The sequence below is a fragment of the Muntiacus reevesi genome, chromosome 1 (genome assembly GCF_963930625.1).
Source record: "Muntiacus reevesi chromosome 1, mMunRee1.1, whole genome shotgun sequence".
In the NCBI taxonomy this organism is placed as follows: Eukaryota; Metazoa; Chordata; class Mammalia; order Artiodactyla; family Cervidae; genus Muntiacus; species Muntiacus reevesi.
Genome location: NC_089249.1, coordinates 257,210,800 through 257,236,491, shown reverse-complemented (window position 1 = coordinate 257,236,491; position 25,692 = coordinate 257,210,800). Strand labels below are relative to the sequence as shown.

At 47.7% G+C, this 25,692-nt stretch overlaps 1 protein-coding gene across 2 annotated transcripts in view; it reads right to left on the bottom strand.

The window, feature by feature from the left end:
• Positions 1 to 7,088: 7,088 nt before the first annotated feature.
• WWC1 (WW and C2 domain containing 1) overlaps positions 7,089 to 25,692 on the bottom strand; it is a 153,210-nt gene continuing 134,606 nt past the window's right edge. The window contains exons 18-23 of one of the 2 annotated variants that reach the window (XM_065919050.1): positions 22,697 to 22,820; positions 21,237 to 21,401; positions 14,678 to 14,770; positions 11,618 to 11,851; positions 9,357 to 9,478; positions 7,089 to 7,875 (exon numbers count right to left, since the gene is read on the bottom strand). In XM_065919050.1, coding sequence (XP_065775122.1) covers positions 7,809 to 7,875; positions 9,357 to 9,478; positions 11,618 to 11,851; positions 14,678 to 14,770; positions 21,237 to 21,401; positions 22,697 to 22,820 — 805 coding nt within the window. In that variant the 3' untranslated portion in view covers positions 7,089 to 7,808. The remainder of the gene's footprint in view (positions 7,876 to 9,356; positions 9,479 to 11,617; positions 11,852 to 14,677; positions 14,771 to 21,236; positions 21,402 to 22,696; positions 22,821 to 25,692) is intronic. The other variant, XM_065919051.1, reaches the window with a different exon arrangement.

Below are 25,692 nucleotides of genomic sequence, written 5' to 3'. Positions count from 1 at the left end.
GCATTGAGAGTGTGGAGTCTTGGCCACTGGACCACCAGAGAAGTCTCCAGCTCCCTAAGGAATTTAGATAAAGGGCCTGTTCCTGGCATAGAACTACCTCCAGTGAACTCTGCAAGGAATATGGGCTAGGTGTGCTGGGGGAAACTTGGCAGGGCCTAGAGATCACAGTCCACACTTATCTCAAATGTTTACTTGCCCAACACTTGCTTTTCCATTTCCATGTGAATTGCTCTTCTCTGCACTCCCAAGCCATGACTCCCAACAGCCTCTTTTGTCTTCAGCTGAAGGTGGAAATGTAAGCGTTTGGGGCATTTTGGGAGTTCCTCATTTCTCCTGAGTCTTTCCCATGTATACATATTATTAAACGTTTCTGTGATTTCTCCTGCTAAACTGTCTCGTGTCCCTTTAATTCTTAGACCAGCCAGCTCAAAGAACCTAGAAGTGAAATGAAGTGAAAGTCACTCAGTCGTGTCCGACTCTTTGCGACCCCATGGACTATACAGTCCGTGGAATTCTCCAGGCAAGAATACTGGAGTGGGGAACCATTCCCTTCTCTAGGGGATCTTCCCAACCTAAAGATCAAACCCAGGTCTCCCGCGTTGCAGGTGGATTTTTTACCAGCTGAGCCACCAGGGAAGCCCAAAGAACCTAGAGGGTAGAGGAAAATCTCTTCCTGACAAAGTCTACCTTGTTCAGGGCCTGTTAGTTTACACCCAGGGCAGGGGGAGGAGTGTTATGCCTTTCTCTGTGGAAAGAGAGCTATAAAAAGAGAATCAGATAACTGAATTTGCAAGCAAAAATTTTTTTAGAAAGGAGTATACAAAAACTCACAATCTGTAAATTGATTCTTCTCATGTGTCCAGGCCCTAAGCCTTCTTAGAATGTCTTCCTACACCCTGAATTACACATAACTCAAGTTTGTCACAGGATGTTGCTAAAAAACTTTTTCTTAATGTAATGAATAGGAGGGTTGTGAATGAAAAATGTCTCCTGCCATATCAGTAAATAAAGGATGTTGCAGCCGTCAGGCCATCACAGGACAGCCACCCTGGACAGTGAACCCTGAGGGAACTCAGGATGCAGGGGACACAGGTTCTATTCCTGGTCAGGGAACTAAGATCCGAGATGCTGTGGGGGCAGCTAAGCCCCCATGCCACAGTGAAGATGCAATTCGACCAAAAAAAAAAAAATTTAAATAAAAACTAAAAACTGGACTTCCCTGGTGGTGTAACTGGATAAGAATCTGCCTGCCAATTCAGGGGGCATGGGTTCAATCCCTGGTCCAGGAAGATTTCATATTCCGCAGAGGAACTAAGGCCAAGGACCACAGCTACTGAGCCCTAGTGCTGCGACTATTGGAGCGTGTACGCCTAGAGCCTGCGCTCCGAAACAAGAGAAGCCGCCACGATCAGAAGCCCACCCACCGCAACAAACAGTAGCCCTCGCTCTCTGCAACTAGAGAGAGTCCACATGCGGGTTGCGCTTTTCTTTTCTCCAGTCAACAGGGTTCTAGGCAGAGCGGAAAGCAAATGCAAATGGTTTCGGACAGGAAACTACTGGAAAGCAGAAAGAGGGACTGGGTGTGAGCAGATGTGGAAAGATTGGCAAAACCAAAGCAGATAGGAATTTGTAAGTGAAGGTGAGAGGGGTGGGGGCCGGTTTCATTTTGTTCTAAGCAGAGAGTGAACCATTGGATGGTTCTGTCTTTCAAAAGGAAGTTGAGTTATTGCAGGGTGAATTATATTCTCTCCCGAATCCATATGTCAAAGGCCTGACCCCTTAGAACCTCAGAATGTGGCTATATTTGGAGGTAGGGCCTTTCCTTCCCTTGTAGCTCAGTTGCTAACGAGTCTGCCTGCGATGCAAGAGACCGGGGTTCCATCCCTGGGTCGGGAAGCTCCCCTGCAGAAGGAAAGGGCAACCACTCCAGTGTTCCTGCCTGGAGAATCCCAGGGACAGAGGAGCCTGGCGGGCTACAGTCCACGGGCTCGCAAGAGTCAGACACGACTTAGCAGCTAAACCACCACCAGGGCCTTTACAGAGGGCATTAATTTAAAAGAGGTCATGAGCCTAATCCAATATGTTCGGTGTCCTTATAAGACAGGACTCACACACACAGAAGGAAGACTGTACAGACACACCGGGAAGACTGCCATCTACAAGTCAAGGGGAACGGCCTCAGAAGCAATCACCCTTGCCCGCAGACCCTTTGGTTTCAGGCTTCTAGCCTTCAGGACTATGAGAAAATAAACTGTTGGTGAAGCCTCCCTCACTGCCTGCCTCCCCGCAGTCTTTGACAGACTGTTATGGCATCACTAGCAAACTAATACAGAAGGTTTGCAAGTGATCCAGGTGAGAGATAATGAACCCAAGTGGTAACAGGGAAAAATAAAATGGATAGATTCATGATAAATTTTGGAGGTAGAACTGATGGAACTTGCTCTTGGACTAGGAATCCAAAAATAAAGGTATGCGGAATGAGAAATAATGAACTAAGTATGAGCAGAAAGAAATGAAGAAGGTTATATAGGGAAGGAAAAGATGATTGGATCTTTGAATTTTCCTTCCTGGAACAAAAGTTTAATGACCCAACATACTTCGTTTCCATAGTGAATAATATTTACTTCAACCATCGCACTGTAAATGCTGTTAACGGTTCTTAATTTTCAAATCAACTCATAATAGGAAGCTGGATGATCACTGCAGAGGAGCATGTAAATGTGACTGTCTGTTTTAAACTACATAAAAAAATAACCATGTAACTAACAAAAATTAGGTGTTGCTAAGGAGAACGGGAAGTATGTGGCAGAATCTCCTCATCTTTATGGCAGGGAGGGGACAGCTCTTGCCTGCAGATGATGAACAGGGAATAAAGGTCAATTATTTAAGTGGAAACCACCTGATTAACAATTATTAATTGTAGATTCCAGAGGGTAGGGTGTCTTATTTCATATCTTTCTGTAGCTTTTGAGGGTTTTTTTTAAAACCGAAAACAAATTCTGAAGTGAAAAAGATCAGGCAGCAAGCAGACTGAAACTCTAGGGGGGGCAGGCCCCCTTTCTGAGCCTCCACCTCCCAATGAGGGCTGCCCCGAGCACAGAGTGAGTGGCTTCTGCAAAGGAGAGGAGGGGACCAAGACAAAGTTCTGACCCAGCAGGAGGGGAAAGCCTCTCCGTGTCTTCTCCCTGCTGTCAGAGATGGTAGGGAAGTCATTGGTCCCTGGTCCTCATCATCCCCGCTTGCACAGTACCTGGGGCCAGTGTCACACCAGCCTTAAGCCAATACGAAGGCCTTTTACTGTGTGTAAAAGCAAGGGGTTGGCAAGAACATAAATATCCATCAGTTAATTCAAATTATTTAATCCATTTCGTTTAGTGGAATACTATATGGTTGTTGAAAAGTAGCTTACAGATACCTAGCACCATTCTAGACATACTGACTCAATCATTGTCAGATAAGTTTCTTTGTTGATTATGTGATTTTTAAAATTTATTTTTTTTGGCAATGCCACTAGGCTTGCAGGCATTTAGCTCCCCGTCCAGGGTTTGACCACTGCCCTCGTCAGTGAAAACACAGAATCCTAACCACCGGACTGCCAGGGAATTTCCTAAGATAGGAAATTAAATTAAATCAGTTTTTAAATCAATTACTTTCTGAATTTAAATGCTTGTTCATCCTCATCGTCAGGAGTAGTAGCTGTGAATTCAGGAGTTCGATGGCCAAGTTAAAATAAACATCTGATTATAATTATACGAAATCCACCGAGGCACCCTCTAACAATGCCTCTTGTACTATGCTTTGGAAAACTCTGCATGAAACCATTGGTTATCAAGACAGCCTGTCAAAGGGTCAAAAACCCCTGAAAAACAAACAAAACACAAAAAATCCCCATGAACAAACAAAAAATAAGACCACTGGAAATTTCCCCGGTTCATGTTATTACTTAGCAGGACTGTAGTCAGAACTTTGGTCTTAGACTAATTCATTCACAGAACAATTGTTTGAGGCTCAGCCATCCGTCAGGACTGCTCTGGCCCAGGGGCTAAAATGTTGCACAAGACAGGCATGATGCCTGCTCCTAGGTGTCCAATACCTTCATGATCACAGGTTCAAAACCAAAATATGAACTAAAATTCAAGTGGTAAAAACTATTATAATCTTAAGCAGAGGTCATTTTGTTATTTCTGATTAGCTTCATGTATATTTATGGTTGGGAAGTCTTATAAATATATGACCTAGATAAATGTAAAACCAGTCCCAAGTGCCCTGGGAGAAGCCTTACTGGTGGTGTAGGACAAACATCTACCGTTAGTTATTCCCAGGAGCATCTAGAATATAGTAGGAATATAATTTCTGCTGGAATATAACAAGTTCCCTACCACTCATTAATGACTGAATTCTGTTCAGTGCCTATAATGTATTACGTCCTTGATCTTCATGCCACCTAATAAAGCCAGCAAACATACTGAGAAGAAATGACTGAGAGGCACTTTTACAGTTTTACATGGAGCATTTGAAAAATGCAGGTAATAAGACATGAAGCCTCAGTGTCCATCGACACAGGAATGCATAAAGAAAATGGGGTACGTACGTACATACAATGAAATACTATTTAGCCATAAAAAGAATGAAATAATGCCATTTGCGTCAACATGGATGGACTTGGAGATTTTCATTCTAAGTCAGAGAAAGACAAATATGTTATATACATTATATACATTATATGTACAATCTAATAAATGATACAAATAAACTTATTTACAAAACAGAAACAGACTCACAGATGTAGAGAATGAATTTATGGTTGCCAGGTGGGGAAGGACAGTGGGGAAGGGAAAGTTAAGGAGTATGGGATGGGCATGTACACACTGCTATATTTGACATGGATAACCAACAAGGGCCTACTTTATAGCACAGGGAACCCTGCTCAATGTTGTGTGGCTGTCTGAATGGGAGGGGAGTTTGGGGGAGAGTGGGTTATGCCTGGCAGAGCCCCCTGCTGTCCACCCGGAACTATCGAAACATTGCTAATTGACAATACTCCAACATAAACTAAAAAGTTAAAAAAATTAAAAACAGGTGGTAATTTATCTACAGATACTCTCATAAACTTGTGAAAGGCTAAATGGAAAAGAGAGTAATTAGATGCTGTAAAATCAAGGAATTGGCAACAACATAAATGTCCCTCGCTTCATTTGGACATGCAGTGGAATACTCTGTGGTTGTTAAAAATAATGAAATTTCTTACAGATATCTTACTGAGAAAAGGCGAGGTTTAAAATAGTCTGGTTAGTACGCACTTTCAGGTAGAAAAAAAAGAATACATATGTAAGATTGTATATGCATTGCCTATTTCTGGAAAGACAGGAAAAACTGGCAATACAGGATGCCTTCAGGGAGGTAACTAGCTGGTGGGGACAGAAATGTGAAGACATGTCACTGTGGTGAGGAGTCTTAAGAGTACACTCTAGGTTTAATCCCAGCTATACCACTTACCAGCTGTGTGATGTTGGGCAAGTAACTTAAGTTGGAATGATCTAAAATAGCAATGATCATGATACTATCTACCTGAGAGGGCTACTGTAAAGATAAGTGACTTACAAATAAGTAAAGCTTCGGGACCATGCCAACACCTACAGAAGTGGAAGGGTTTGCTACCATAGTACTTGAGTGCCCTTTGGACTTTGTCGGACTCAGTCCTGTCCGACTCTTTGCGATCCCGTGGACTGTAGCCCGCCAGGTTCCTCTTTCCATGGAATTCTCGGGGCAAGAATACTGGAGTGGGTTGCCATGCTGTCCTCTGTGGGATCTTCCCAATCCAGGGATTGAACCTGGGTCTCCTACATTGCAGGCAGATTCTCAACCATCTGAGCCAACAGAAAGGTTCCTTCTACATGAGGGATAATACATGAGGGGCAGCCAGGTAAGGAAGTGGGGGAGAGCCTCTCAGCCAAGAAGGGGAGGGGGGCTGTCTACTCTATCACCCCTTTAGCAGTGGTCCTCAGTGGCCTGGAGAGGGTCATTCCCATTAGTGTCCCCTGTGTGACTTTCTGCTAGGACGTGGAGCTGCTCCACTTTGCCTCTGCCTGGGATTCATTCACATTAAGCCAGTGGGTCCCTCGAACTTTTTATTGTAAGACTGACGTGGGAGTGTGGATAAAAGCAGGTTTCTGGGCCATCCTGGTTGAGGGACGGGTCCAGGAGTCTGTATTTTCTTTAATTTTTATTTATTGATCTCTGGTTGCTCTGGGCCTTTATTGCTGCATGGGTCTTCTCTAACTGCAGTGAGCGAGGGCTGCTCTTCACTGTGGCACGCAGGCTTCTCAGGGAGGTGGCTTCTCCTGTTGTGGAGCATGGACTCCAGGCAAATAGGCTTCAGTAGTTGTGGGGCTTGGGCTTAGTCGCCCCAAGAGATGTGGGATCTTCCTGGACCAGGGATCGAACCTGTGGCCCCTGCCTTGGCAGATGGGTTCTTAACCGCTGGACCACCATGGAAGACCCCTGTATTTTTAAAAGATATTATTTACTTATTTGGCTATGTCAGGTCTTAGCTGGCACATGAGGGATCTTCATTGATCTCGTGAGAGATCTTCTCTGGAGGTGCATGGATTCTCCAGTTGCAGCACGTGGGTTCGGTAGTCACGGCACGTGGGTTTAGTTGCTTTGAGGCATGTGGGATCAAGTTCCCCAAACAGGGATGGAACCGGCGTCCCCTGCATTGCAAGGTGAATTCATAAGCACCGGACCCCCAGGGAAGCCTGCTGGCCCACGATTCTGGTGTGGCGGGTAGCGTGACCTACTCTGAAGACAGCTGCAGCGCTCCCTTCAGAGGAAGGGAGGAGGAAGAGATTCTGTGACCGTGGTGTTGAAGGCTGACCTCGGATGTCTGCAGCAGCCCCCGCTCAGCAGACATTTGCTCCTTTCATGAGCACGTGAGAGAACAAAAAGGAAAGGAAAAAAAAAAAAAACAACAACTCTCCTGGCCTGGGGATGGGTTGGGAGGGAATGAGTGGGAAGCAGAGATTCAAAAACCAGGGGAACACGGATGAAGGGAGGGGTAGGGGAGAAAAAGCGAGTGAGGACGTGTGTTCAGAAAGGCCACTTTATTGATGGAGATAAAACTGAAAGGTGTTCTCCACAGCCCTCCCTCACTCGCATCAGTGCTTCACTGGGCATCAGACCAGCGTGGGCAGGCCCGTCACCAGCCAGCCCCACGCTGCCCGCTCCACGCCAGGCGGCCACATACAAACACATCACAGCGCGTGAAGAGTCACGGACGCACCTCGGAAGCCCTGCACAGTTCCCGTGCGTCTTTTTAAAAAGAGTGTACAAAATACGTTAAGTACGAAAGGTCAGCTGTGCTGTGACACCTTCAGGACATCCTTTGAGGATTACTGTCCCCCAAACATTACTTCTTATTGCAGTGAAACCTCTAGTAGGTAGATCTGTACAAAAAAAAAAAAAATCTAAACAACTTTATTTTAAGAAGAGCAGCAACTTAATACTGCTTTAGTTCATTTAAATTTTCTTTCTCAAAAATACATTCCTAAATATACAAACTATACAATCTTGTCATTATAATGCTGGGTTTTTTTTTTTGTTTTTTTGGTTTTTTGTTTTTGTCTGTTTTTTTTTTTTTTTTTAATAATAATAGAACCCAAACTAAAAAATTCTGTTTATCTTCCAACAGACAAGAGTGCTAGACGACTCATGACTTGGTACCTTCATATAACACCACATAAATAACTTTAGCCACAGTCTAGGTTCACAGCGTGATCAGTGGGACAAAAGAAATACTTTTCTGGCGATTAGACGTCATCTGCAGAGAGGGTCGGGATATTCATTCGAGGCCGCGTGAAAAATGCCATCTTCTCCCTGTAAAAAAGGCCATTCCTTTATGTATTTATTTTTTCCATCCTCGCCATGAGGCATGCAGACTCTTAGTTCCCTGACAAGGTACTGAATCCGTGAGCCTGCAGTGGGAATGTGGACTCTTCACCACTGGACCACCAGGGAAGTCCCAGGCCATCCCTTTAGAGCAGGGCTTTTCAACCTCACTTTATAGATATTACGGACAGGATAATTTCTTCATTGTGGGGTTAATCCTGTGCAGGTAGGGTGTTTAGTAGCATCCCTGGCCTCTACCCACAAAACATCAGAAGCATCTCTGCCAGCCCTCCTCTGGTTCTGACAATCAAAAATGTCCCTGCTGCTGCTGCTAAGTCGCTTCAGTCGTGTCCGACTCTGTGCGACCCCATAGACGGCAGCCCACCAGGCTCTGCTGTCCCTGGGATTCTCCAGGCAAGAACACTGGAGTGCGTTGCCATTTCCTTCTCCAATGCATGAAAGTAAAAAATGAAAGTGAAGTCGCTCAGTCATGCCCAACTCTTAGCGACCCCATGGACTGCAGCCCACCAGGCTCCCCCATCCCTGGGATTCTCCAGGCAAGAACACTGGAGTGCGTTGCCATTTCCTTCTCCAATGCATGAAAGTAAAAAATGAAAGTGAAGTCGCTCAGTCATGCCCAACTCTTAGCGACCCCATGGACTGCAGCCTACCAGGCTCCTCGGTCCATAGGATTTTCCTAGACATTGACAAATGCCCTCCCTGGAGGCTCAAGTAGCCCCCTGGCTGAGAATCTCTGCCTTGGGGGAACATCAGCAGGAACAGTCACCTCCAGTTCCAATCAGGGGCCTCTGAAGTCTCAAAGGGCCCTTGGCCATTTCCACTGGTGATCTGTTTTAGATTCCCAGTTGGTTAAGAATGAAAAGATGTCCAAGTGTGGTTAGACAAATGACAGTATATTTTACATCTTTATATTCCACAAAGGGATGCATTTTAGCACATACACAAACGTGAATACCTTTTCCAAGAGGACAACACAAGCCTAAATGCAAAACCCTCTGTGAACGGGGAGGCCCAGGACATGCCTGGGTCTGGGGTGGCAAGAAGGCATCTCCCCAAGATACTGGCAGGTGGCAGGCAGTACTAGGGAGGCCCAGCAAGCATCCGTTACTCCCAGGCTGATTTATCCCTCGGCCAATCCTCTGCAGTTACCGGTGATGGGAACGCTAAGAGGAAAGGCTGGAGCAGGTGGCTCATCCATTAAACAAAAGGATCTAACAAATTAGGTTGAGTTGCGTGGGGACCGATAAAGACAGCCGAGGGGAAGCACCACGGGGCTCACAGATCACAGGGGAAGACTCGGCAGAGGACAAACATCTGCCACAGAGAGCTGGGGATCAGCTCCAGCAGGGCGCACGGACAGGGAGCAGCAAGACGGAGAGGAGGAGACCGAGGCTGGGAGGGCAGGGTGGGAAGGGAAAGGCCGCCTGGCCCGGCGCCCACTTTCTGACCTGAAAGACTGCACCTCCGGGGGCTCCTTGCAGCTCTGGCCTCGAAGTCTGTGCACGTCCTTGGCGGCCGACCTCATCATCTTGTCTGTCTGAAGTTCTCCCCTGTGCTCTGCTCGGTCCATCTGGAGGGCAGGAGGAGACAGAAGAGGGTCCTTAGGGTCTCTGGAAGTGGGTCAGCCACGGAGACCCTTCACATAAAGGAGTCTACTGTGGTTAAAAGGTTTAAGGGTCATGGGACAGACACCATGATGCTTCCTGTTCCCCTTTATTCTGAATGATGATGAGGGGAAGGGATCCCAACATGTGTCAGACAGGATAGGTTTTCGGGGCCAGGGAACCGAATACCTATGTGCACCTGTCAGAAGTAAGGCGACAAGGGCTACCTGGTGAAATGCATGTCACCTCATTGCTCCTCAGGGCCACTTAGGAAGGTAGGCTTTGTAATAACCTCTATATTACAGATGTGGAAACGAATCCTCAGGCATGTTAAGAAACTGCTTTAACGGCATACAACTAAGAAATTGTAGAAACCCAATTTCAAATCATGCAATTATGGTCAAGGGTTTGAGGAACAATACAGTTTTCCCTCCTGACACAAACCTAAGGAAGCACTTTAGAGAACAAACCAGATAGCCCTCAAATATCCATGTTCTACATACTTGAAAACATAGCAAGAAGACAGAATTTTGGCTAGTGAAGCTATACCGTTTAAATGACTCTTTAACAGAATCATCATCAGATAGTCATAGATTTACTATTAAAAAAAAAACCTATTTGAAAGGTCAGGTTTTCTTGGTAGGTGTTTTCCTAAGGCAGGACACATATATACTTATTTGCTTACCTCTTTTTGCCTTGACTACTAGGAAGCTCCAAGATAAATGTAATAGACAGCTACCACTAGAGACATATTTAGTTCCTTCTCTTCCTTAAAACTTTCTCTAATTTTCTATTTTCTCTTAATGCTGTTATTATAACTCTGATATAAGTAATAAACAAGAAAGAAAGAAATGTTTAGGGAACTTATGATTTACCAGAGTCAATTTGAGGCTCCCACAAGTCCAGACCTAAGAAGCCCAGCACCACCTCCCTGCTATATGTTCTCATCACCTGAATTGAGAGCTGGAATTTCAGCTAATGGCCCTCCCCACAATCCAGTGAGGCACCGTGTGCAAGGTGCTCTTGCATTGCTTGGCTGTGTGCAGAGAAAACTAGCAAAAGCTTGCCATTTCTGCTGTGGACAGCCATCCTGGCAGATATGAAAGGAATGAGTCAGAGATGGCCTCTGTGTGTTAGTCCTATGGAGTTTATTTCTTCACCAGTCTGGGATCTGTTAGCTCAAGAACCCAGTGGTGTCAAAGACAAATTTTTACCCATCCAATTGTTTTAAATGAAGCTCAAATCACAGTTCTTTTTTTTTTTTTTTAGCCTTTTAGAGCCTGCCTGTTACATATACCCCCTAAAACTGCACCCAACATCTGCTAGCCATAGATGTGTTAAACCCCAGGGCTGTAAGAGACCCCAAACTCCTGCTGCTTTGGAGCTCTCCAACCCAAGACTCCTCATGGTGCTCCAAGTGACATCATCGCCATGTCTAGGTCCCCTCTGCAACCCCCTTTCCCCCTGGGAGTTCGCCTGGCCTCCTCCCCTCTAGGTAGCTGCGCCAAAACAGCTGCCTTTGGAGGCTGGGGTTGGGGGTGGCTCATGCAGTGTGAGACCTTCCCAAATACACGTGTGAGAGCAGCGGCCACCCAAATCCAACTCATCGTCTGCTCTGGCCCCTTTGTGCTTGTATCTTTTTCCCTGAGCAGCGCTGACATCGCTCCAACTCATTACACTAGGGATGAGATGCCAGCAGGCTTGTATTCTCAGGCGTCTTCATCAGGATAAAGCCCAGCCAGGACCCACTCCTCTCCCCTTTGGAGAAACGTGCTCTGTGGGACTGGGTAGGCAGGCACGAGGGCAGGTCAGCGTTTTCATTTACTCTGTGCATGTGTGTGCCCCAGCGTAGATAAAGTGTCTCCCAACACGTCTGATGAAGGACCAGCTGGTGGAATAAACGTGTGAGTAATACGGGCTTGCACGCAAACACTGGGCGTGCAGCAAAAGGACCTGGCAGCCAGTAAACCGTGAATTAACTTTCCTGGGGGAGGATGATGAGCTTGAGGCGCTCTGGGAGCACGCTCTGTGAGTCACAGAACTGCAGGACCGGCTCAGAGCTCTCGCGGCCCTCCCTTGCAGCTGCGCGCCGCTGCGCCACTCACCCACTTCTCCAGCATCCTCAGCAGCAGGCGGAAGCGCTCGTCCTCCCGCACCCACTGCGGCAGCTCCTTCTCCCCGTGGCTCTTGGCTTGTTCTAGCTGCTCCTTGAGCTCCTTCAGCACCGAGATCTCCTGAGTCAGCTGGCTGTGCCAGGTCCTGGTGGCCTGCAGGTCCAACTCGAGGTCCAGCGAGGTGCGCGGCAGGCGCTCAGTGCGCAGGGATTTGACAGATGAAGGCTGCGGGGGTGGGGATGGTTTGGAATGGTTAGTACCGGACCAGGTCCAGTGAGCCCGCGCTCTCCCCTGCTCTGGAGCCCAGGTACCCTCCTTCATTCATCCGCGGGCTTCCACTGCAAAAGTGGGGCTCGCCCAGCCCCTGGGAGCCTGTCTTGATTTTTTCCATGTCTACCCCTCTATTAGCGAGCATTTTTATGTCCCAGTCACGGTGCTGGGCGCTTTACTTCCGTTACCTGAGTTCATTTTCATGACCCTGTGAGGTCCTGACTGTTATCATGTGCACAAATGAGGCTCCCAGAGGTTAAATCACACAGGTTATAAGCATTGAAGCCGAGATTCCACCCCAGGCAGCTGGCTCCAGGTCCCACCCACTCACTCCCTACACGCAGTTGCTTCCCTTACTCTGTCTTCTATCTACTGCCTGAGCTCTGGCTCTCTCCGTATCCACATGTCCAGACAAGTTTCTGAGACTGGCCATTGGCCAGAGCAAAGCAAATGGCAACCCATTACGGTATTCTTGCCTGGAGAATCCCAAGGACAGAGGAGCCTGGTGGGCTACAGTCCACGGGGTCATGGAGAGTAGGACATGGCTGAGGACAGTACAGGGGCAGCAGAGCTAAGCAAAAGCATCTTCACGTGAGACCTGGAGTCACTCAGATCACTCAGCTGATCTCCCAGTCTTGCTCATTTATAAGCACAGACTAGACAATGGTCACCCTAGAAAAGCACAGAACCACTTGAGTGGTTTCCCATTCCTAAAAGCATGCTGGCCAGCTTGAAGTGAAGGCAGGTCTCATAGTTAATGTCTTTTGTATTAATACCATTTTTGAAATCACTTTATTGGGCACTGTGTTGGTTTTCTGTTACTGGGCATCCCTGGTAGCTCAGGCGGTAAAGCATCTGCCTACAAGGCAGGAGGGCCGGGTTCAATCCCTGGTTTGGGAAGATCCCCTGGAGAAGGAAATGGCAACCCACTCCAGTATTCTTGTCTGGAAAATCCCATGGACTGAGGATCCTGGTAGGCTACAGTCTATGGGGTCGCAAAGAGTCGGACACGACTGAGCGTATCATATATATATATAAAACAAATTATGCAAACTTGCAGCTGAACATAAAGCAAATCATCATCCCACACTTTCAGTGGATAGGAGTTTAGCACACAGGTTGGCTGAATCCTCTGCTCAGGGTCTCATGAGGCTGAAATCTAGGTTTTGACCGACTGAGTACCTATCTGGGGATTTGACAAAGGGATGATTTGCAGCCAGGCTCCCTCAGGTCCTGGGTAGGGTTCGTTTCCTTGCATTTTCTCACTCAGCTGCTGACCAGGGGCTGCTCACGGCTACCAGAAGTCCTCTCAGGCCCTTGCCAGGTGGCCCTCTTCTCAGCATGCATTGCTCAGGCAGCTAGTGGAGGAGGCTCTGCAGTGTGCATGGGCCCTGGCCTCCTCTGGACACCCCTGTTCCTCAGGACATAGAAAGGACCTGAAGGGAACATGGGCTTAGGCCAGCTCTCAAGGGTCCCCTTTGCAAAGCATCCCCTTGGCTGAGGGGAAGAGGGGGTGAAGAAGCAGGAGCTTCTGTGGGGCTTGCCTGCGGGTAGGGAGTTGTAAGACGTGTAGTGGGGACGGAGTAGGAACTCCTCGGTGTCATTTTTCCAGAAATGGATCATGGAACACCTGCTCCAGAATTCTCGGAGGGGCCTACAAAAATGCTGCTTCCAGGGCCCCACCCCAGCCACCTGGATGAGGCGGTCTGGAAGCACGGCCTCGGAATCTGCATAATTAACAAGCTCCCAAGGTGACTCAGCGCTCCAGGGACTGGAGTGCCGGCCAGCCACAGCAGGCGGGGTGGGGCAGGGGATGCCCCCGTCACTTGCAGCCATGTCCACGTTCTCAGGCAGCCAGCACTCTCTCCTTTCTGGGAGAGAGCCTCTTCGGCACTGCCTTCTTTCTCCTGCTGTCTCTGGTTCTTTCTCGGGACTTGCGGGGGCAGGGTACGGCCAGGCACAGGACCACTCCCGAGGCCGGCGGTCAGCAACAGGCCTGCCGGAGATGCTAAGGGGCTGCCCCTACATGGGGCTATCAGCACGCTCTCCTTTCTCTGCATTTTCGCCTCGCTGTCTCTGCTTCTCTTTCTGACATTCTGGCTCCTGAGTTTTTTCTAGTTCTGTAAGCTCACCAGAACTGTTGTCAAGTCTGTGCTGAAAGCCCAAAGTGGGGAGGGTCCCCTGCCCCTCCTGCAGCCCTGACTAGTGAAAGTCCCTAGCAGGAGTCGGGCCTTGGCCTAAGGCCTCTTGCCAGCCCCCATCCCGCAGCCACCTTCTCCGTAAGGAAAGGCCAGGTTGCTCCGCAGGGACAGCTTGGGGCCTCTTCCCTGGGAGTTTCCAGCTGGATTGAGTCCTGTCCGCACCTCCTTGCTTCCAGGCCAGCTCTCGGTGGGGAGGCGTGGGGGGCAGGGACACCTGGCTTCTCTTCCCGCAAGGAGGCTGTTGCAAGGGACCTTCAACTGCTCGGTCAGTTGGACGACACAGGAAGCAGAGACCTGCACGAGGCAGGCTCCCAGCGGTAGCTGTGACGTCTTGGGTTGATTGGTTCTTCGTGACTTTGATTTCTACACAAGGATGCCCACTCCTGACCTAACTTATTGGTCACAAAAACCATGTTACATTGGCACTTTCCCCAGTGCCTACCCAGGCCTTACAGTTCACCAACTTCCATTTGCAAATACCCCCATGCTTTCAAGCGCTTTCTTCCAACCAGTGGCTGAGGAGAAACGGTCAGGCGTCAGGGGGGACACCAGACTTGGGGAAACAATGGGACCGTCTTACCCGCTTCATCCGGACGCTGCGCCGCTCCAAGGAATTTCGAACAAAAGGTGGCTTCTTGGACAGGGTGGAGCTGTCGCTATCACTTCGGTTCAGCTGCAAAGAGAAGAGGCGTGGGACGCTCATGAAGGTGCGAGTGCATTGGAAAGGCTCACTGGGGCCAGGAAGGTGGTGGGGTCCCCAGCCCAGTCCTTCCTCCCCGTGTTCCCCGTGGGGACTGCGTGCAGGAGGCAGGTTTCATTCGACCTTCCTTTTCTCTCTGGGTGAGCATTCACTGAGTGTGTATTCAACAATGCACGCCCCTGCGTGCTAAACACAAGACTTCATTCATCCTTCCAACAGCCCCATGGGAGAGGGCATCGCTACTTTACTAGTGAGAAGACGGCGGGTGAGGGGCTACCCAACTTGCTCAAGGTTGGAGCTGGTAGCAGCCTGGTGGGGTGGACACCAGACACGGATGACTCCAGGGGTCACTGCCCCCTGACCTCCTATGCTAAGGCCTGTTTGGATCAACTCTTTCCTGTCACCCACAGAGCCCACCTTCAGGGCTCGAATGGAGCCCCTGTCGAGACTGACACATACGTGAGAAGGCAGCCCACAGGCCAGGCCTTGGAGAAGATGGGGAAGACAGGTTCTGGGAGGGCTGTGCTGGTCACAGCTCTCTCCTCATCAGAATCCGTTCAATCCCGCAGTTATCTAGCCTCTCCCTGGAGGGCTAACATTCCTCATCTGTGGCCAGAGATCAGGGCTACGGTCAAGCGGATGCTTTTCTACTGACAGCTCGTGTCCCCAGCGGGAGGACGGGAGAGGGAGGGGAGACGGGGGTCTCTCTGGAGTCATATTTCCAGGTCAGTGGGATTGTCACAGGCTGATGCTCCAGAGTCTATTTATTCCGGCAGCTGTCAGCTCGCTGAGGTGGGTCTCCTCTGAGAAGCTGTCCACACTGCCATGTTTGTGGTTATTAATAATTATTAGTAATAATGATATTAACAGTCCTGCTACATTGATGAAATAGCTACTGCACTAGGCAGAGTGTCAACCAGAATGCGAAACAGATGACAGTAACAACAAAAGCCACACTGGGACTTCCCTGGCGGTCCAGGGGCTAAGACTCTGCGCTAGCAACATAGAGAGCCGGGGTTCAGTCTCGGGTCGGGGAACTAGAGCCCACATGCCGCAACTGAGAGTTCACACGCCACGAGGAAAGATCCCGCACGCCACAAGTGCAACTGGTGCAGTCAAACAAAAACAAACAAACAAAACAACAGCCATATGGACGGAGCCCCTGCTATGTGCCACGGGCTTTACTGACAGCTTCATTTAATCCTCAGGCCATCCTAACTGAGGGGACTGAGGTTGGGAGAGATTACCACACTTTTATAAGCCATACGGCTGGTAAACATCAGAACAAGAGTTCAAGGTCCCATCCAAGGCCACGTCCTTTTCAGGATGCATGTAATGCTCAGAGATGAAACTAATATAAAGACAGAGCAGTGGACTGTCTTGACTGGGGTGGATTCATACAAATGGACTGGCTGGTTATCATGTCAGAAGGGGGCTTTATTCTGCATTGTTTCAATCCAAAAGTGGCACTCACAGAATATAAGTCATACCAGCTAGAAATATGTGTCAGGACGATTGATACTTAAGTCACAGTTGTTTATGTGTTAAAGACCATGTTATAAAAGAGTGATGAAAGTTACACTAATTCCTTGAATTTAACTTTTCTTAAATATGTTTTAGTGCATTTGATCTCAGACATGGTAGAGAATATTGTTGCCTTTTTGTTATCTCCATTAGAGGGAAATTGAGGAGCAGAGAGGTGAAATAACTGGAAGTCAGAGGGATCTACTTGGAAATGAGAATTTTGGGAGGACTGTTTCCTTCAGGTCAAAGTGAGCCAACCAACACATGTGACCATGCTGCTGATGAGTATGTAGGTATCAGAGACACAGGGCTTGTGGGGAGCTGTGGAGAGTAAAACACACTGTCCTCACCCCTCATGACTTAAAGTCCAGTGGGAGCCCAAGGCCAGGAAACTCACCAGGTCACACAGGCTGTGCTGAGGACCAAAGAAGGGGACACCCAGCAGAGGGCTCTTGATGTGGCATCAGGCCAGGGGAAGGGATTGCTTGTGTTCACAACAAAGTGCCCTGACTCTCTGCATCTATGAGATGGGATTAACGCCACTTGCCTTACAGGGCTATTTGTGAGATTAGATGACACAGGAAAAATAGGGATTTTTTTGGGGGGGGCGATGGGGGATGCTCACTTAATTAGCATATGAAACTCCATCCTCTTATGACTCTCAGTGGGAGACAAAGCCCACGTCCCACTCATGAGGCAAAAGTACCAGAGTCTTGCCTTCATGGCCTCCCTTGCAGCTAGAATCCGGCACAGGACTCAACTATGACAATTCAATGCAACCGCCCAGGTGTTTGAATCACAACCTGGTCAGCTGGACCAAATCTCTGTCACTGTGCCTCCTGGATTCAGCCAGGCCATTCTCTTCTGTTCCATGCTTGTTGGTTTTTTTGTTGCATTTGTGTTTGTTGGTTTCTCAGGGAGAAGAAGCCATTAGTGGTGATAGTGGTGGCAGCAGCAGCAGCAGCTAGAACTGTCTTGGCCTTCTGCAGCGTCAGGAGTCTGGTGGGGGCATCAGTGCTGAACCCCAAAGGCAGCTGCAGGGCCAGCGGGGGCCACGCTCTACAGTGCACTTGTGTCCTCACCTGTCTTTATGGTGGGATTTTGGCTGTGGTCTGGCCCGCCTTGTTCCTGCCTGATTTCAGAGGTTGCTTCCACAGCCTTCTGATGAATCTGTGAACTACTCAATTTCCTGTTCAAACATTTCTTCCGCACATTTACTGCTCCCAGTCTGTTTCTGTTGCTTGCTGTTAAGAACCCTGACCAGCATAGGACTTGGTACTAGGGGAGTGGAGCGCTATAAACCACAGGCTGGAAAACAGGGAGCTGGCTGTGTACTGGAGGTAGGAGGGGGCACAGCACAGACACATATTCCCTGCTGGGAATTTGAGAATGCTCATTTTATGGGTGAGAAACAGAGGGATACATTATTGTTACCTGTTGAATCTTGACAGGCAGATTGCACACCCCTGCAGAGTTTTAAGGGAAATGACAGGGAAAAAAATTCAGGATGTTGTACCATTGGTTATTTCCTGTAGCCTTAAGTGAGAATCTACCAGAAACAGATAAGCTTCGGCTGAAGTGTAGTCAGAAAGCAAAAGAAGAAAAAATACACATCTTTGCTAATAAAGGCCCTTTTTGCCTGTGGCAGGTGATCCATGCAGATGGGGAATTTCTTTATCTTCAACCCTGAGGTTGGAGACTGGTCCAGGTAATAAAATATGGGATGGGCTCAACATAGTGTTAGTTGTGTTAAAAATGCTTGAGACATGGCACTGAACCTCTTTGTTATCAGGAATGCCAATTCTGGGAAAGGCCATTTAAAGTGAATTCATTTACACAGGAGACCAGAATTTTATAGTAAACATTGGGGGGAAAAGTTTGAGTTTTTAGTTGGAAAAGAGTTAACACTTTTTAAAAGATTTATATTTCATATCTTCCATTTGACAAAATTACAACTGCATTCTAAATCCTGATGACAAAGGATAAATCAAACATTCATTTCTTTTGCTGTGATTTTTTCAACAAGTAACATCCTTCATTTTGTGTTGATTTCCACTGCACGTTCATAAAGGCGGTGATTTTGCCAAAGACAGATTATCTATTATCCTGAGGGCTTTTCTAAATCCTTCAAGTTATTCACATTTGAAACATGGATTGGGTTTTTCTCTTCTTCAGCTGTGAGCTGGGATTAAGCAGGATTCTTCACTTGTGGTTCAGGAAGTCCCTTGCATTAAAATCATACTCAGTGACTGCAGGAAACCCTGTATCTTTTGCAAGATACACAACTACATTACATGTACTCACACTGTCTTTTCAGACGTTTACGAGCTCAGACATTAAGTAGAAACTTGACACAGAGAGGAGAGGTTTATGTTATTCCTGGGAGGTACTGCAGGGAGTGTTTTGGGGTGGGCACTAATTTGAAAAGTAGCAGGTGCATTTGTAAAATTGTCACGTTATGAAAAAATTAACTTCACTACTACTAGCTTAGCAGTAAAGAATCCGCCTGCAATGCAGGAGACGCAGGAGATGCAGGTTTGATCCCTGGGTTGGGAAGATCCCCTGGAGAAGGAAATGGCAACCCACTCTAGTATTCTTGCCTGGAGAATCCCATGGATAGAGGAGCATGCAAAGAATTGGACACACCCGGGTAACTGAGCACACACACACACACACACACACACTCAAGCTTATAACTGGAGGCCTTGGATATCAGATATTAGATGCTGAATCCCCCCATAACCCCTCCCTCTATAACAATAGACAAGTGGATGTCAGTTTGATGAGGTGTTCCAGAGGCCTCTCCTGCACAACTTAACTGGAACACAAGGCAGGAAGGTTCTGTTTATTACTCTAGGTGTTGCTTGCTCATTTTGTACGGTAGGAGATAAGGAAGGATGTCAATGTGTCGTCTGAACCTCAGAAACAAGGTCTTGGTTCTGTAGCCCCAGCAACTGGCATGACTCCTCAGATGGGGTAGACTAATTGGAAAGAAGGCAAGGGGATCCAGAAGCCATGACCTCCACACGGCTTCTAAATCTTCCATGGCCTGCAAGAGCAGGTCAGCAAGTCAAATATGTTCAAGAGGGCCAGGTGGAGGCCACAGTGAACTTGAAAAGGCTGGTCAATCCCTCCTCCAAGGGCAGTGGCCCTCACTGCTAAGCTCCAGTCACTCATCACTGTGCCAGAATGTGTAGCCCTTGGGGCCAGACAGTCTCCCTCTCCCCCACCCCCAAAGAAACTGGAGTTTTATGTGACATCGCTGCATTTAAAATTTTATTTTTAATTGAATTTCTTAAGTTTTCAATGCTAGCCAAAAAGTTCGATTAAAAAAAAAAGCCCCTAAACCCATGGCTAAGTAATCCAGGACTGTTGCTATTTTGCAAACTCAGGCTACATGCTGTCATTGCCCTGGAGCGGGGGGACTGTCCCTCAGGGACGGTGCGGGTCAGTCTGATCTCAGCAAGGGGCGCGGAAGGGCAGGGCCGGGTGTAAACAGAGCGGAGAGCTGGTTGGAATTATAAACAGTTCCAGACAGAAAAAGGAGTACGTCAAGGCTGTATATTGTCACCCTGCTTATTTAACTTATATGCAGAGTACAACATGAGAAATGCTGGGCTGGAGGAAGCACAAGCTGGAATCAAGATTGCTGGGAGAAATATCAATAGCCTCAGATATGCAGATGACACCACCCTTATGGCAGAAAGTGAAGAGGAATTAAAGAGCCTCTTGATGAAAGTGAAACAGGAGAGTGAAAAAGTTGGCTTAAAGCTCAAAATTCAGAAAACAAAGATCATGGTATCCGGTCCCATCACTTCATGGGAAATAGATGGGAAAACAGTGGAAATAGTGGCAGACTTTATTTTTCTGGGCTCCAAAATCACTGCAGATGGTGATTGCAGCCATGAAATTAAAAGACCCTTACTCCTTGGGAGAAAAGTTATGACCAACCTAGACAGCATATTAAAAAGCAGAGACATTACTTTGCCAACAAAGATCCATCTAGTCAAGGCTATGGTTTTTCCAGTGGTCATGTATGGATGTGAGAATTGGACTATAAAGAAAGCTGAGGGCCGAAGAATTGATGCTTTTGAACTGTGGTGTTGGAGAAAACTCTTGAGAGTCCCCTGGACAGCAAGGAGATCCAACCAGTCCATCCTAAAGGAAATCAGTCCTGAATATTCATTGGAAGGACTGATGTTGAAGCTGAAACTCCAATACTTTGGCTACCTGATGTGAAGAGCTGACTTATTTGAAAAAACCCTGATGCTGGGAAAGATTGAAGGCAGGAGGAGAAGGGGATGACAGAGGATGAGATGGTTGGATGATATCACCGACTCAATGGACATGAGTTTGAGTGAACTCTGAGAGTTGGTGATGGACAGGGAGCCCTGGCGTGCTGCAGTCCATGGGGTCGCAAAGAGTTGGACATGACTGAGCGACTGAACTGAACTGAATTGATAAAGAGACTCGGATGCGAATTTCCTGGTGGCCCAGTTGTTAGGAATCCTCACACTGATAGCAGGGGGCACAGGTTCAGCCCCTGGTCGGGCATTGAGATCCCATGTGCCGTGTGGTTGGGTAAGTAAGTAAATAAATACACATATTATATTTCTATAATAAACAAGTAAATAAATATATATGCTATAAGTAAGTAAGCAGACACACACACATGTAAAAGTGTTGGCCACGTACTGGTTACTGAGCCGTTCCCACGCTTTAGCCAGTTCAGTCCTTAGGGCAACCCCATAGAATTGGTCTGTTAACCCCATAAGGAGACAGGTGTTAACATGCCAAGAATGACTGACAACGGGATGGGACCAGGACTTGGACCCAGAACCGTGCGAGGCCCAGGGCTCTCAGCTGCAGGGTGAGAAGCGGGTGCTCCGGGGAGGACGGCCGTGCGGTTGCTTACCCTGCACACATACTGGCTCTGGGGGCCTGGGGAGAAGGTCTTGGAGCGGATGATGGTGCTCCCTCGGAGAAACGGCCCCGGGGAGGGCGTGCCCACCCGCCGGTCCTTGGGCCGCACCACCGTGGGAGATGGGGCCGGCGTCTCTGTGTTGGTCTCCTTGTCCACCTGAGGAAGAAGGCATGGCCGTGAGGCTGGGAGAATCCAGAGTCTCAGCCACCCACCCTCAGTCTCACTGAAGCTGCTCCCCGCTCCGAGCACCTCACCCCTGGCCCTCAGACACAGCCGGGGGCTTCCGCGGACCCAGCCCTGCCAGCACGGCACCCGAGGCCCCACGTGCTGGCCCCCAGTCCTGCCTGGCACCTGCACTTGGGGTCAGAGGGAGATATTCAGTCCCCTAACAAGCTCACATGAGCAGCAGAGGTACGTCAGGCACGGATGTCCTGGGCCTCACCCCTCAAGAATAATGTGCCAACCATATTTTGACAAAGCCACAGCCAAGGCTTCCATCGCCCTAGCCAAGAACTGCAGATGTTTTCTTGGAGTCATGGAAGCAACTAGCAAACCTCGTTTTTTTAAAACTAGGTGATCAATTTTTCTGTTGTCCTTTCACAGTAATTACCAGTAAAGATCAACAAATAAAAACACCGAAATGAAACGCCTTGGTTAGCCTAAACAGCGCCTTTGTGTGCTTTCGAAAAAGGCACCCCCTTTGGCTGGAGAAACTGCAGCAAGATTTCCTCTTGGTGTGGAGTAGTTAGAAGGCAGGCCCAGATCCTTCTCCAACACCCCTACCTCCCCTGACCCTGGTCCGGGGGCCAGGCACCTTTGTGCAGTGTACAACCTGTACCTCCACCCCTGTGCACTATACTCCCAGAGGTCCTGCAGGTGAAAGAACATGGAGATCTCTCTCTATGGAGCATGAAGCCTCTTATAACATGTCACCCTAGTGCAGCAGTGGAGCAGAAGGCGACAGTGACTAAACTAGACCCCCTTTCCTACTGAGCTTCAGGTAGACCCAAATGGAGAAATCCACTGCTTTGAAATCTTCTAGCCCATCTGCAAGGCTGACATTATGTGCCCATTTTAGAGATAAGAAAGCCAAGGCTAGAGAGGGATGAAGTCATCGGTCTAAGGCCACACAGCTAGGTAGGAGCAGTGCCAGTATTTGAATCCAGGCCAGCTGACTGCACAGCCTGGGGTCTGCCCAGAGAACTGAGAACCACAGAGGGTGGGAGAGATGGGAGGGTCAATCAATTCCTCTTGATTTTCTGTCACTGAAACGACTCCAATTCCAGGCAGGGACACCCCTACACAGCCTTCTGGAGGTCACCCCACTCTGAAAGCCTGTCCCCTGATGCTGGGGCATGAGACTTAGCCCCGAGACTTTTCTGACTGCCTGGGTTCAAGACTTGAGGATTATCTCCCCCAAGACAGCCCTTCCCATTCCCGGCCCTCCCTACCTTTAATGCTGGGCACCCGTCCATGTCAGGGGAGGCTTCCTCTTCCCCTTCCTCCTCCTCTTCTTCCTCCTCCTCCTCCTCCTCGGCTGCGGCCTCGTTCTCGCTGGTCCCCTCCTCATACCTCCTTGAGGACAAGACACTTTGATTACCCATAGCACCCACTCTCATCTGCTCACCTGCCTTTAAGTGCATCCAGGGCAGGGCTTCCAAGCGTTTTCCAGATTGAGGACACTTATTTTTAAAAAATAATCAATTTTAACGAGGTATATTTACATATAACAAAATGCATTTCCTGTAATGTTTGATGAGTTTTGACCACTGTGTTCCCCTGTGTAACCACTACCACGCTCAAGAAAAAGAATGTCCCATTGCCTTGAAAGTTTCTCTTATATGATTTCCCAGTTAATCTCCCCCCACCCTCAGCCCATCATTGATCAGCTTTGCATGACTGAAGATTAAATCTGATTTTTCTCGTATTTCACAGAAGTGGAATCAGATGATATATGCTTTTGTCTCTGGCTTCATTTTCTCAGCATCACATTTGGCGCATAGTATCAATAATTTACTCCTTCTTATTGTTGAGTCACCTTCCACTGGATGGATGGACCACAGTTTGCTCATCAGGTGATAAACATATGGATTGCTTCCATTTCTTAGAAATTATGAATAAAGCTTCTGTAGACATTCACCTACAACTCTGTGTAGAAATAGGATTTCATTTGTCTTAAGACACTGGATTAGTTTGCTAGGGCTGCCATAACACAATACCACGGACTGGGTGGTTTGAACAACAGAAGTGTATTTCCCACGATCTTGAGGCTAGTAAAAGTCGAGATGGAGGTGCGGGCAGGCTTGGTGACTTGGAGACGGTCACCTTCACGCCATGTCCCCGTCTGGTCTTCCCTCTGCGTATGCGTCCCTGGTGTTTCTCTGTGTGCCCCAGAGTCCTCTTCTTACAAGGACACCAGTCACGTTGGATTAAGGCCACCCTAACTTCAACAGCCTCATGTTAACTTAATCAGCTCTGAAGACCCTGTCCTCAAAAACAGTCACATTCTCAAGCACGGTCAGAGCTTCAATATCTGTAACTGGGGGAGACATAATTCAGACCATAAGATATGTATACATACTCAGGAGTAGAACTGCTGGGTCAGACAATAAGTCTAAGTGGTGAACTGGTTTACCCACGTGGTTATATCATTTTATGTTTCCATAGCAATGTTATGGGAATTCTGGTTCCTCACCTATGCTTGGTAATATCCATCTTTAAATTTAGTCATTCAACTGTGAAAGTGAAAGTTGCTCAGTCATGTCTGACTCTTTGCGACCCCATGGACTATCCAGTCCGTGGAATTTTCCAGGCCAGAATACTGGAGTGGGTAGCCTTTCCCTTCTCCAGGGGATCTTCCCAACCCAGGGATTGAACCCAGGTCTCCTGCATGGCAGGCAGATTCTTTACCAGCTGAGCCACAAGGGAAGCAGTCATTCAGCCGATGAGTACTCAAATCTATTGTGGTTTTAATGTGTACTTTCCTGTTGAGAATTTCATTGACCATTCAGATTTTCCTTTGCAAGGTTTCCATTAGAATTTTTAGCCCATTTAAAAAATGGGTTGTCTTTTTATTACTGAGTTGCAAGAGTTCATTATTTATTCTAGATAGGAATCCTTTGCAAATATTTTCTCCAAGTCTGTGGCTTGCCTTTCCTCTTCTAAATGGTGTTTTTCAAAGGACAGAAGCTTTTGATTGTGACAAAGTCCAATTTATCCCTTTCTCTCTTTAATGCTTTGTGCTTTTTATGTTGTACCTAAGAAGTCTTTGCAAAGAATTTCTCTTGTACTTTCTTTTAAAGGCTTTTTAGTTTCAGCTTTTATGCTTAATACTATGATCCATTTCAGATTACTTTTTGTCCATGGCACCCAACATTTATTTTTTTCTGTATGGATATCCAATGGGGTTGCAGCATCATTTGTTGAAGAGACTTTATTTTTGGTGATATTTTTCATAATTATCCTTTCCCCTTGGACTCTGAGCCTCGAAAGAGTTGGTGTGACAAATGGATGGCATTTGTTAATTAGTAATTTATCTCCATTCCCATCTTTACTTTTCAAAGACATACAGAACCGCCAGGCTTCCGATCAGCATGAGGCAGTATTACCATACTGAGCTGAAGGAATTTCAGCCAAAAGCAGAGAGTTTGACATCTCGTTAGCTGGCTCAGTAAGGCTGTGGATAAACACAAAATCTCCCTTGGGATTTTCCCAACAGGGAAAACAGATCTTGGCTCTCCACCTCAGCCCTGTGCTGAAAACCTCCCTGGCACTTAGATGGGGACTCTCGCTATGGAAGCGCCTCTTCTTTCCCTCCTCTGCCTCTTGATCCACTCATGAAAGAGCCACTAAACGTGGGTACCAGAGGCTTCCCTGGTGACTCAGAGGGTAATGCAGGAGACGTGGGTTCCATCCCTGGGTCGGGAAGATTCCCTGGAGAAGGGAATGGCAACCCACTCCAGTATTTTTGCCTGGAGAATCCCATGGACAGAGGAGCCTGGCAGGCTACAGTCCATAGGGTCTCAGAGAGTCGGACACGACTGAGCAGCCAACACTTTCACTTTTCAAACATGGACTTGATGACCTGCAGGTGCCAGGCTGAGGCCCTGCAACAGCTGAAAGCCACTCTTGTCTCAGAGAGTGAGTAGGCCTTGCTCAGTGGTGCAGCCAGGTTTCCATTCCATGAAGCGCTCAACCGCTAGGGAAGTCTCTTCTTTGTGACTAAGGAGTTGATCAACATATTTTCCAGGAAAGGGGAAAAAAAAACAAAAACCCTCAATTGCAAAGAGAAAAATAATTAGACACATCTTTTCACCCTTTGGAAAAGTGGCCAAAAATAAATAAAAATTAAAAACTATGTATTTGATATTTGTAATATGTATTTGATATCAAGTGAGGGTTTGGGAAAAAGGTGTATCCCTGTGAGGAGTGTTAATTAGAGCAGCCA